Raw genomic sequence first — 14,056 nt, forward strand, 5'->3', positions numbered from 1 at the left:
CAACAAAAGTACAAGTTATGAAAAAATATATTTTTGTTATTCTTATTTACTCTATTTTAATTTAAATATAATGGTTATAAAAAGTCAATAAAATGCTTTTGAATGATTAGAAATTACGGTATTTTTTGTTCTTATTGACGATACGTATGTCACTTTGTTAAAAAATCTGTTCAAAAAAACTGCATAATAAACAAATTAATTGCCTCTCTAGAATGAATAATACCTCGAAATCATTTCACGAAAAGCGTATCCATTCCTCAAATTAATTCCCGTTTTCTCGGTAATCATGCAAAATGGAGCGATAAAGAGCTGACCGGAAAGTGGTTTTGAACCGAATGCATTGTTAACTTGACCGGCTCGCTCATAACGTACTTAGTTAGGTTGGTACACTCGCTCACAATGATTAACACTTTAGAGTATTTGAGTAAGCACTGTTGCTTGAGTATTGTTGTGAACAGAATATCATTAGACGTCATGCTTTTAAAGTATCTATGTTTTTCTGTTAATACAAAATTCTTTTTTTTTTATTTGATGTCATAGCTAGTTCAAAAACAAGGCCTTCGGTTAGGTACATAACGAAATATTGAAATCACGGTCGATGGAAATTATTATGTAAAAAACTTAACACGAGCCTTTAAAATCAGAAGAATGTTTTAAATACACAAAACTAATTAAAAGCCTAAAGGCGGAAAACTTGACGTTCCGTGTTACGTTAACCGGTACCGTAACCAACGTTGCAATGTTCAAACTCCATAAGAATTTACAACTGTAATCGTTCCGAAACTGTAATTCAAGTGAGAATCCATTTACAATGTTGTAATTATACGAATGAAAATTATTTACTACAAGATAAACAAGGAATCATCACGTACCAGGAAAGCAGCACGGCGTAGCAGTAATTGAAAATTTCCGGGATCTACCTAAATTGTTTCGGGAATGGAAAAATAATATTGGCAAATGAAAAATAAAGCAATTTTTTTCAGAATAAGGGACGTGTTTAAACGTAGGGTGGAAGTAATTACAACCGTGAGCCATTTTAAGCTAATTTATCAATAATGGAGAAGAATGGGAGGAAGTATTTTTATTGGTAAATGAAGTACGAAATAAAAAAGAGCAATCGTGTTTGTGTTGTTTTGGTTCTTGAGTGAGGACCGGCTAAAGTAGTGTAGTGTCCTGTAGCCAGAGGTGGGGAGATAGTATTCGTACGGCAAAGGGCAGGGATTGGATAAGAAGAGCTTAAGATAGAGCTTAGTGACGTGCCATGGGAGAGACCTATGATCAGCAGTGGACAGAGACGGACCGATAATGATGAAAAGAAAACTTATTTCAAACGTGATATTTCTTATATCACGATAAAAACATATACGGCTCAAATAATCCAAAAGCTAAAACGTAGCTAGGCAAAACATAAGCAATCAAAAGCGATGTATGTATACGCGTACAAAAAAGACAAAAAAGAGTAAATTCAAAGAAAAATAAACGAAAACAAGAAACCCGAATCATTTTTACAAAAAAGCAAAAGAGATAGGAATCCGTGTGCACACGAGCGTAGAATGCTTTAAACTGGAGTGAACCGGATAAATTCCGCATCCACTGGTAATATCCAGTTATAACCAGATTTTAGTGGATATAATAGTAGGAAAACGTTACTGATATACACGATTATGAGGTTTGTTTTATACATATGTATTATTATACTATTGTTTGTAATGAAAAGCCTTTATCAATTAAATTGATATTGCAAACCTGAGTTAATCCCGTTATTGTTCGCAAACTATTTGTTCTGAAGAGCTACATATTGGTGGATGGTTTTCAATCAATTAAGTGCTTTGAATATTTGTTTGATTGGTAACTATTGCAATAAATAAAAAAGGCATCAATATAACTTGTTATTTTTGTAACAAAACCTTAAATAAACATGAATAACATCGGACAAGTGTAAAAAGAATATATTTTTTAACTCGAAACTAAAAACCTTTTTAATTTTTCACAAACTGACATTTACCAATCAAACATTCTATTTATATTTCATCTGCCATATTTGTTAAACATTAATATTTTCCGAACAGAAGTTGTTCGTAAAAACCAGCTGTTAACATAAACAAAACGAATCCAGTTTTATCCGGTTACGGGCGGTTGGAATACGTTTAAACTGGATATTTGCTGGCACATTATTAACTTTCAAAGCTGTCATAATCTGGTTAGTGTTACAAACAAAACTGTTATACTTTTCCTATAAAATAGTTGTTTGTTTGCGTGGAAAAATATTTATTTAGAAACTTCAAACATTAGCTAACCGTGGCCAAAACACTAACAAAGCGAATAGTTTGATATAATTCAGCACTTCAATTGAGGATTTCAGATGGATTTGAAGATTTGGGTGCAGTGATATCATGACCGGATTCATATGCAGATAGTATCAAATTCGAGGCTAACCTAGGTGATGCTGTTTTATTTCAGTTGTACACTTTCTCAATCAATAAAATAAAACGTACTCATTCAACGAAAACACTAGCAAATGAAGTGATAAATGCTCGTCCCTCTATTTAAAAGGGTGTCGCTCTTTATCCAGTATTAAGACAATTTCAGAACGATTTTATTATTATAATATCAGAAATAATTTCCTGAACAAAGGAAAAAACATTTGCGCAAAAGGATGAGAACATCAACTCGCATAATGCGTAACTATATGTAAATAGAATTTAATACCGACTATTGAGGTTGTTCAGTTTATATGTTAATCAAAGAATATAAACGTCGATACGAAAATTAATCGCTCAATAATTATCTAATTATTGTTTGCTAAGCGGCACAGAAAATGTTTCATGAACTTCGAATAACTTTCATGCATCGGCAAGCACAGCTGACGTATTCCAACTACACTCGTTTTTTCACACCGTGCCTTCAAATTCACTTGTTTTATGAAGTGTTAATGACACGGTTTCATTGTGTTTAGTACTTGGTTTGTAATAGATAGGTTTGAAGTATTGCTGTGCTAAAAACTTGCTTTTAATATTTATTGTCAAGTTAGTCGATATTGTCGAAATTAGTTTGTTGCAATTTCGATTATGATACCAATAGGTTGATTGCAAGTTGCATTAGTATTTTATCATATTACCGGATAACGGGGTGAATATTACTATCGGGATATATAGAGACGGGTTATGTAATGGTTTTAAAAAGCTTTTTTCAAGACGACCTTACTGTTTCATGAAGCTGTTTTTATAAAGAAATGTAACAGTAGGTAGTTAAATTTGTAATTCCATTACATAATTCACCTCTACTTACAAAGCAAGCTCTATCAACCCCCATTTCACTCGGTATTTGATCAAAATGATATTTTTTCAGTTGTAAAGCGAGACGCTTCTTTAAGTAGTTATTCTTCTCACTTCCACAGTTCATCATTTGCAACCAAATGCGAACCGGTTTTATACATTTTTTTAGTTTTTAATAAGTAAGTTAGTAATCCAGATTTCTTAATCTAGTAAATAAATAATTAATAGTCAATAACATCGTGTAACAATAAAATTAAAACATTTAATATCAATAATGTCGGCATTTACTAATACTCGTAATTGAACTATAAATTATCCGGTCATTATATACTTAGTAGCTACTTATATTAATTGTGCTTTAGTAAATTGACTCGGTATCAAATTATTGTGTCATCCTGATTGGTACTCGTAGAATGAATTAACGTGTGTATGTGTGTGTGAGTTCATTGATCTATATTTCAAGTAGGCAATTTTGTTGATGTGTTGCACACAACGATTTAGTATTCAACGTGATTGAGAATTCGTTATTTCATTGTATGTTTTTGGTTATTTCTGGTGTTTGGATCGTTCAAAACAACAGAGGACTTAAAAAAATAACAGTTTCAATAAAACTCCGTGTTTCACAAAAAAGTAAGTCACAGACCGAAGATGCCCAGACTAACGACAACAATTCGAAGAGTAGAAGATCGCTTGTCCTACGCGGGGATCGAACCCGCGACACGATGACTTACACCACTCAGCTATTCGTACAAAAGTAAGAAGTAGTATATAAAAAAAGAAAAAGTAAACCTATAAGGGCACGGACATTTGAACTAACATTCAAATAAAAATGGAAACTATTTTATCCAATGCAAATCGATATAGTTAATTTCGGTAGCTCCATTCGATTTCTGCCTTTTGTTGCTGAAGTTATTAAATGTTCCTAATTATGCAAAATCATGTGTAAATTGCATGATTTATCGACTATCATCCTTGATATAATTTGCAAATAGTGTGCGAGGCGCGATGCCGATTGCATCTGCTTAGTGGAGGAAACTATACACATAATGTAATTATAATAGTATCGATATTCATAACAGAGTAATTAATACATATCAACACTTCAGTTAATAACAATTATCATAATTTTTTGGAAATACTTGTAGTAATAAAACAAAAATACAGTCATGTGCTCTGACAGCCTAGGCCGTTGGACTACCAACAGATCGAAACCGGACACGCACATTTTTTTCTTTGTGTGTGCATTACATAATAAATTTGCTGAAAACGGTAAGAGAGAAAATTGTACGAAAACCAACACACCTGACAATTTTCCAAGGCTGTGAAAAGCAACGTCAGAGGCTTAACAGCTTCAACCTTGACACCAGGTACTCCATCCATACAAAAAGAAGAATATGGAAAATGTGTTACAGAATTTTCCAGGCTTTGTTGTATTCGTCCAATCCCTGCAGAAGATACGCCATTCCTTGGCAGAGAGGACAAATGTACCAAAATGTTCTTGATCCCTGCAAGTTCGACATATCTAATGAATGGGAATCTATCGGCGTACTATCTGGATTTATATCATTAGCTTTTTACCTGGAAACACAGTCGGGTTCAAGTTCAGTGACTACCAATATTCCTCCAGTTTATTTTAAACTATGTTGTAGTAAGGCTGGTGAGACTGTCAAAAACCATAATGTAAAAGTTTGGCCCATTCGACCACTGCCACCAGAGTGAACAGTGCCAAGCAATTTTTTCCCAGAGCCATTTTTTTGGGCTAGGTTCCATTTGTAGTTTTAGGTCAAAAAGCAAACATAGTTCAACACAAAGTATTACAAGAAGGTTTTATATTTTTTTTATACCAAATAAATGACAAGCCTCTTGAAGCTTTTTACTTTGTGCAATGCTAATTATGTCCTTTGTGGCGTATCCTAATAACCCTTTGTTATACACAGGACGCGAACATTTTATTTTCTTTTTAAATAAACTTGTGTAAGTTCAAACCCCGGAACAAAATATACTGCTCATTAGTGATACTCGTATAGTGCCATTTTATAAATAACTTCGAGTATTAGTGTCGTTGTTTCTGATACTATCTAATATACAAAATTCCCGTGTAGGAGTGTACGTAATTGAACTCCTCCGAAATGGCTCGACCGGCCCTCATGAAATTTTGTGAGCATATCGGTCAGTTTCAAAAATTCGGACAACATAGTGTTGTTCGTATGGCATTACAGCGTTTTACTGTAATTCATATCGCACTAAAAGTCAAACAAAAGCTGTTCCAGATGACTTCGGATCATCCAGAAAAGCAAGTAAAGGAAACAAATACAGTTTAACTTACTTTTAAAAAACGATATTCAACACATACATTTCTACAAGACAGAATGGACAAGTGAAATACATCAAATACCTCTACAAAGACAGTCGAAATCCAAACAACCCCATTTGACAAAACAACCTCAGCACCTCATGAAAACGAAACTCAGTCTCACATAATGAATGCACCGCTCCTCACCGACCAAGGATGGCCAATGCTAATGTGTGACGAAACGCCTCGTGCGTGCAGCCGAACATCCTGCAGTTTCAGCGGATACTGGCGCGCCGGTATATAACGCTGCTCGAACACTCGTAACACCACACTTCGTCTGAGGTTATCAACTACAATGAACACCTTGATCACTGTAAGTTATATTTATTTGTATTTTGTGTTATTCATCATCATCATCTTCTTTATCTAGTGTCTTTGGGAATAGATTTACCTGTAAATTGTTATCCTTTTTGCCATTTCCATTCGTTGATATAATAGTTTGTCCTATTTTCAGTCATAAAATTAAAACAGCATTCTTTGATATTTGCATTCTGACTTTAGCTGTGAAGTTTTTCCTTAATTCGATGTACTAAATATTCTAATGATAATCATTTATTTTTACAGCTGGCTTGCCTTTTGGCAGTGGCCCATGGCAGCGCCATCGGCGGATACGGTAAGCACTTATATTTATTCGTCATATTTGCTTAATATTTAAAGGTAACTATGACAAAAGTTGCTCTAAAAGATAGTTAACGTAAAGTTCAGTATAAACTACATTCAGATTTGTGTCATCAACATTTATTATTAAATCTGTATTCCATTTAGTCAACCGTGTCTAATAAAATTCTTTCTGTTTGTTCAGGTCTCGGCTACGGCTACGGCGCTCCGATCCTGGCTCCCGCGATCTCCACCGCTAACGTTGTGAAAGCCGCCCCCATCCCCATCATCAAGACTGCCGCGGTCCCCATTGTTACTGCTCCAGTCATTCGCACAGTCGCAGCACCCATCAGCTACGGTTACGGTCTCGGCGGTCTCGGTTGGGGAGGCTACGGTGGCTACGGACTCGGCTGGTCCGGCTACGGTGGCTACGGGCTCGGCGGCTGGGGAGGCTATGGTCTCGGATGGGGCCGCGGTCTCGGCTACGGCGGCTGGGGCAAACACTAAGCCAGATGTGACTTGACGAAGTTGGAAGTTTCTTTCACAAAATTGATCTTCTTCTATGATTGGCTAGCACAGTAAAACAGCATTCACTCTCTATATCTTCTTTTATTTATTTTTATCCCTTTATCAACGTTAGCGTTATGATTTGTTAAATTTTTTATGCAAACAAACGTATTTTGTATTATACAAGCTGTTTCGGCAAACGTTTTTTAGCAATATTAATTATTGCTAGGGAATTTCTGGCGAAGAAAAAACATTAAACACGAAAATTAAATTATAGTAGTAGACGATTCCTAGAGATGCCTTATTAAAACTATCACACTAGAATTCTGAATAAAAAAACATACATTTCCTAAGCCTGAAAGTGAGCATTTCAGTGTCGAGTCAATATATAAGCAGATAGGCACAATAAAACAAAAACTCGAATTGACTATAAATAAAAAATATTGAGTAGGTTCAAAGCGACAATGAACCACAAAAACGCATCAATAACTAAAGTGTTATTCAACAACAGCAATGTTCAACAACAAACCGGCATCAGCATGAAATGTTCTGTTGTTCCTGCGGTAATGAGATCTCGTTGCTCACTATATTTTGTTATCTCCCGCTAATGAATAGGCCATCCAATTCCTCATTAATTACTACAAGCAAACAGATGCCGTCTGATGTCAGCTCACTGCGTTCCCGCTGTTGTGATGCATTTATACGTTACATGATTATATGAAGTATGATTATATGAATAGGGTGCATATCAGGATGAAAAAGAAAAATAAAATAGTCTAACTGTCTTTTCTAGTCGATGATTTATCGTCAATGTGTTACTTTGAATTCTAGAGTCTATAAACTCAGTAGGCATGTAGTGGCATATATTAAGTTATTAAACGTGCAGGTAGACAAGGCATCAGTTAGATATACAGACAGAAAACATAAAATACAACATGTATCTAATATTCATTTTGGACGCATGTTAAACATCAGGATTGTCTTGCTCAGAGACTTATGGTCCAATATGTGATATTTCTGATTATGCATGAAGTTTTTGATCACCATTAACAATATAGGTACAACAAAATAAAGACCATTGAAATGCTTTGAAGCAACCTACCTATATGAAACGGCGCGTTGAAATGTTTGACGCCACTGAATCGGAATTACTGTCCAAAGCGAGTCCGAAATCGTGGATTGCACATAAACTTCAGCTTAAATTTACCTGCTAATATCACAAATTGATTGCCAATTCAACTTGGAATTACGACCATTTTGAATTTCGCAATAGTGAGCAATACAGCTATCAAAGTTGAGCTAATCTAGATATCGAATTGAAATTTGTTGCAATTTATGTTCTGGACTGATTAGCTATGAATTAATTTGTATGAAAGCAATAAATTTGTTTAGTATTTGCACCTAGTTTATGACACTGCACGGCAAACATCCATGGAACCTTGATGTTAGCTCAGGCGTAAAATTTTGAATGAGCTTGAATTCTGAAACAGTATACAATTCCTGGACAAGAGAGTTAAATCACTAGTGTTACTATCAACTTAGTAACACATTATTTTGTGTGCTATATCTACGGACAGTATTTACAATCTCTCGAAAACATTTTCATTTTGACCCCATACAATCGCTTGCACTCTATTAAAACACAAACGTTAACTTTTAACCGGTTCCAAGTCACGTAATTTATCGTAACAAAATTTCATGTTCGTACATTTCAGCCTTAATTATTGACGTCAACGATTATAGAAATATCACTTGGCTGGAGGCTTTGTCTCGATAGATCAGTAAGGGAATACAAAGCCATTGCTTTGTATTCCAGACAGATTTGCAGACTATGGGCCATTGCCCATAGTCTGGCATCTCTGTTACCAAGAGCCCTGCAATCATCATTAATCACGCTGCCCCATGGTTCAGCCATTTCCCCCCATTTCGAGTGTTTGTAGTCGGATACATGCAGCAGTATTTGTCAGTATCGTTACCGGAGTGGGACTATTTGTCATGGTCATAGTGTTAGGGTCACTAAACTCTAATATTACTGATGTGTTAGGCCTACTGGCCTAGTTGAGTTAGATATTGAACTGATCGAGTCTTTCTGGTTCTTACCCAATATTAAAAAAAAATACAAAAAAGGGAATGTCTTGTTTAGTTAGGAACGAGCACAAAACTCTTTAGTTGAAACGTTGGTCTATTATAACCAAGTTTTATTTTCGGTTTCAGGAAATAACTTAAGTCACATTGGCACTCAATGTGACTTAAGTTATAGTAGTAGCTAGTAAAAGTCTGATAAATGTCCGAAAATATAAATTATTTTCCAGACCGCTGAATTCACAAGTCACTTTACTTCATCTTTAAAATAAAGGACCAAGGGTAAGAAAGGATTGCAGGATCCACTTCTTAAGATCAAAGGACCTTACCCCTTTCAATGGCTACAAAATAGTATTATGAAGTATCAGTTCTTCAGACTGTACATCAGGAACAAGTGTTCACTGTAGTTGGGACTCTCGCAAATGGAATTATGGACGTCTGAGTGTCGGCGGTGCAGGACTTAGTTATGACAAGGTAGGTTGTAGAGCGGGGAATAGGCAGCAAACCGAGATGATAGATTTCTATTCGTTTTTTTATTGGAGGGATTGGAAGTGAAAATATTTATTAAGTTGTGTGTATGTTCGGCCTTTTTACAACTTTTCTGTAACTGTTACGCAATCTTGTATAATTACATTTCATACCGTGTCAGATGGTAATTTTACAATTATGGTAAGGGTAACTTAAGATTTAGAATCGGAAACTTTGCATGAATAAGCAAGGAACTTAAGATCAGTACAGGCAATAGAGTACCAAAGTCATTACATCCGATAGAAAAGTCCTATCTGCTAATTTCCCTCTTTGGACAGTCCATTACGCCTTCACGAATAGGATCCCAAGAGACCCTCCGCCAGCGTTAATTGAAAAAGCAATTAAAATCCCCCCTTCCCCCACCCCGCCCAGTTCCAAACATCGGCAACTATCCGCGAGATATTCGCCAATCATATTCACTTAATGAGATTCTATAACTTCACCTGAAGATTTTCTTCAGAAAGTATTATAATTACTATTCATTCAAAATACAAGGCTTCTTTTCGCCCGAAGCCCCGCGTTGGGCGCCAATATTTTACCTTGTATAATTTAAATCTTGCTGAACGTTAAATGTATGAAAATTTAATTTAATTAGTGGTTTGTTAACTGGTTTCATACACTTGCCAATTTTATTAATTACGCTTCATTTATTTTCATCGGTTCTGTATAAAAAACTCTCCACTAATGAATAATATTTTTTTAAGCAATAATCGTATGCGCCTACAATACAAGAAGGTCTTACCTGTTTTTATTTAGTTTTGGTCCAACAGTCAAACTATTTGCATTTTCTTGTCTTTAAAACTCAAAATACAAACAACATTTGACTTTTGACATAAAAGTAAAATTAAAAATATTATTTCTTAATCAAAAAACGAAAACATAACTCTCTTTAGTTCCTGGTTAGTCATCAATAACAATTTGCAAGTTTGAGATCGCGCGGCAATTATCGTCGGTGGCAAATTGCAACAGATTGCGATCTGCACTCGGCAGGTAAGTTAATTAAAGACAGGGTGTCCTATAAAACTGTATCGAGTAGACATTTGACAATTAAAAACCATATTATCACGCATTAATGTCGCTTACATTCAAAAGCAAGTTGCTAACTGAGTTTTTGACATGCACATCCGAAACATAGAGGCTAAGAAATCAGTAGACTAAAAAACAAAAACATTAATATGTTAAATAATATTCCACATCAAACTAACTTACATTTGTTAATAGCACAATAGCTTGGCGACAAGCTGCTTTATACCACTTTACCTATACTAAACAACTTTGAAGCATATCATTCTCCTTAATGAACTTATCTCCACAAGCGAATAGTAAAGGTTCTAAATTTAAAAACTTGTATTTATCGGTGAACTTTATAAAATGCCTTTTCGAAATAAAAGAATTTTTTTTTTCATATTCACCCTACACGAAACTTGGAGCAATGTAGTCGCGCCTGCGATCTGTCGCAACTACCTACAAGTTTCATAACTCGGAGTAGGTGCATACACGCTGCGACTAACACCGGATAGAACTTCCTAATAACGTGTAACTACACCTAACTTGAAGCTGCGCACCGATCACTTTGAAACTTACCTGAGATTTTGTCTGAGGGTATAATAGACTTAGTTAAAGGAGAATGTAGCTTAGCTAAGAATTAGGCTACTTATAAAGATAATTAGAAGGAAATTAGATAAAAAATAGCTAAATGATATAAAAATTTGTAATATTGCACCTGAGATACTCAATAACTATCTGCTTATTATATAAGTTGGGACTTTTACATTTACTATCCCTTTACTCAAATACCCGTCGAAAGTATGAAAAGATTGGAAGAAAATGCTCCATGGCAGTGTTTTTTATGAAAAACATTTGTTGTATTTCACTGCCAAAAAACTTCATAAATAAAAACAAGGTGATAAAACCTTTTTAAAGCGTGAACATACTTAAGTGCGCCATTAAAACTCAAAGAAAATATTCACTTCAAAAAATAATATTCGTGCATTAAAAAATTTAAGACGCGTTACGGCCCAAATGGCGGGAGAGTGGGCGTGCGCTAAGTGTTACCGAAGCGGCCGTCACTGGGAAATGTAAAAACGATAATGGTGGTTATGCCTGGAAAGAAAATGCCGAAAATTCTGTAGGACAAACTTCAACCGGTTTACTTTTGTTCAGGGGGTGAATGCAAAGTTGTTTCGCGTTGCATCTTCTCTGGAAGGAACTCTTTTGGCTGAAATAACAACACTTATCGAGAAAACCATCATAACTGATTCTAAGATCCGAATCAATATAAATGTTTGTTAGTAGCTTCACTCGTGAAAGAGTTCTCGTCGCTTTACTTTAGGGGTATTTGTCCGGGATGACGCCTATTGGAGAAGTAGCTTTGCTAGTATTTTAACTCATGTCCCAAGCTTCAGTTGTAATCAATTAAACTATCCGATAGTAAAACCTACCTGTAAATCTTGTTAAACGTTCACAAATACGGGAAAACGATAACAAAAGAGGTGGAATACATTTTTCACGAAATTCTCGACTACCCTCCGACAGTATAAATAGAAGGTGTTTAAAAATAAAACGGTGAGCACTCGAACACATGGCGACGCCGACGTTACGCTGTAGGGGTGACGTTTCAGCGGGAATTAAATATTTTCCACCTTGAAGTAGAGACGGGCAACTTTGAAGCCACGGATTGCAACTAAAAGTTAAAAACGAATTAGATTTGTCGATCGAGCGCGACTTGCCAAGTCGTATTTCAACAATCGAAATTATGAATTAAGTTACTTAGACTTGACTCGCTTTTATTGATTCGTGTGTATTGTGCGCGTGCACGGAAAGCGACGTGAGTGGTAGAGGTACCCCATTATGAATGTTGTCCATGATTGCTTATTTCAAGTTTGGGTGCCTGTTGGATGTGACTTGAAACGCCAGGTAAATGAAACTCAATGTGATATAAAGAAATTTAATAAATGTAAAATAGTCTCTATCTCCTCTTATTAATTTATTAAAGTGGATCGTCTGCACTATCCCTTTTAATACTCCCCATCTCGTATGAAGTACTTTACAAACTTGACTCGAGACGGAAACAGGTGATCGAAGTAAGGAGGTCTTCAATGGCACTGGATTACCACCTTAAAAAGAATTGGGTGAGATTCGAGAGGCTGTCAGCAACTCCTTACTATATATAGATATAAATATTCAATCATTTTTATGAGTAGGACTTGTAAAAACAAGTAAACATTTAAGTCACATGTGCAAAGAGACACAGACTCAGAACTAGCGTTAATGGATCACACTACTGCTTATTCTGCGCGAGGATTGAATGCACAACACTTCGCTCAAGGTAGGTCACGCGTGAATCGTGATGACGTATGCCTTTGGGCTATATGTATGTGTGTAAAAAGAAAAGAAAGAAAAAACCAGGAAAAATAAAATACTTCACAACTAAAAATAAATATTTGATCCGGCACCTAAAATTACAACGAAATACTAACAAATAAATCAGGATCAATTGGCAAAGGTTAAAGCGAAACAGCCATCATAACCGAAATATCGTTCAAAGTCAAACACGTACAAAACGTGTTCCTCATCGCAATAACATGAATTTCCACTGTCTGTTTATTTTATTCAACTTTTCCTATTAAAAATATCGCGAACTCTTCATTTTGTAAATAGAGAAATGTTAGTTTAATTTTTTTTTCGTTTATAGGCTGAATGTACAGTTGCCTGTATCATTTACTATTCATCTACTGACTCGTTTTATTTATTGAGGTTAGAAAAACCTTTTTCATTTTGTTAAGTATCTATACGTAAATAATTAAATGAAATCACTTAACGTTTGGGGGAGGCCTACGTTCAGCAGTGGACGGCGATAGGCTGAGATGATGATGATGATGATGACTTAACGTTTCTCTGTGAACAAAATGTTGTTTCTTACTAAGAGTATACTAACTTATTCTAAAGTGATTTATTTTCTTTATTTCTCGAGATTCCGAATCCCAAAAAAACGAGTAAGTAAAAAAACCTTTTTTCTCGAATTCCTTTTTTTCCGAAAAATCTAATTCATGTATTCGCGATCAGTGACACTTATTTTAAATATTTTATCAGCCAGCATTTTCAGATAAATCTTTAAAGCGCTGATGTTACTCCCAAATCGGAACGAAACATTAAAATTACATAAAGTGAGTCCAATTGATTGCAGGAAATAATGCAGTGTCTGAGGCGTGTTTAAAGGTTGGTTCCGATAAACAGACGGTAAGAGGCAGGAACCATTTTGCTCACACGATTTTATGGTAGTTTATAGAACGAAATCGACATTATAACTTCATTCCTGTCATTGCAACACATAAAATGACAAAAGCGATGATTAAGAGGAAGAACAAGATCAAATGTCTTGTCCGTAAAATTATTTGATTGATCCGATTTCATAGTAACATAAGACTATTGTAACCCCTCGTACTGAATAGATATTTCTAAGAGTGTTTTGCATAAAACGCAGCAAGGAAACCAACCCCTAAGTAGCAGACACAGCAACTCCGCCACGTAAGGGCGTACGCAACTTGAGTCGTAAATAACCAACCTCCTTAGATTTACGACCCCACATGCCTCTGGAGGCCTATTCTCGTAGAGAGAAAATTAGTTTTTAAAAAGTATCCCTTGTTGTTCTGAAAATCGAAAATTGCGTTAGAGATTTAGGAAATCTAGAAGCTTCCATACTCTAGAGAATTGG

General features: G+C 35.4%; 1 protein-coding gene across 1 annotated transcript; it reads left to right on the forward strand.

Annotated features, from left to right (window-relative positions):
• The first annotated feature begins 5,923 nt into the window (after nt 1-5,923).
• LOC113505754 (neuropeptide-like protein 28) lies at nt 5,924-6,732 on the forward strand. Its single transcript, XM_026888560.1, has 3 exons — nt 5,924-5,941; nt 6,193-6,241; nt 6,431-6,732. Exons 1-3 carry the CDS (start codon nt 5,924-5,926, stop codon nt 6,730-6,732), a joined length of 369 nt encoding a protein of 122 aa, XP_026744361.1.
• Nucleotides 6,733-14,056: the final 7,324 nt, after the last annotated feature.

The sequence above is a fragment of the Trichoplusia ni genome, chromosome 27, assembly GCF_003590095.1.
Source record: "Trichoplusia ni isolate ovarian cell line Hi5 chromosome 27, tn1, whole genome shotgun sequence".
NCBI lineage: Eukaryota > Metazoa > Arthropoda > Insecta > Lepidoptera > Noctuidae > Trichoplusia > Trichoplusia ni.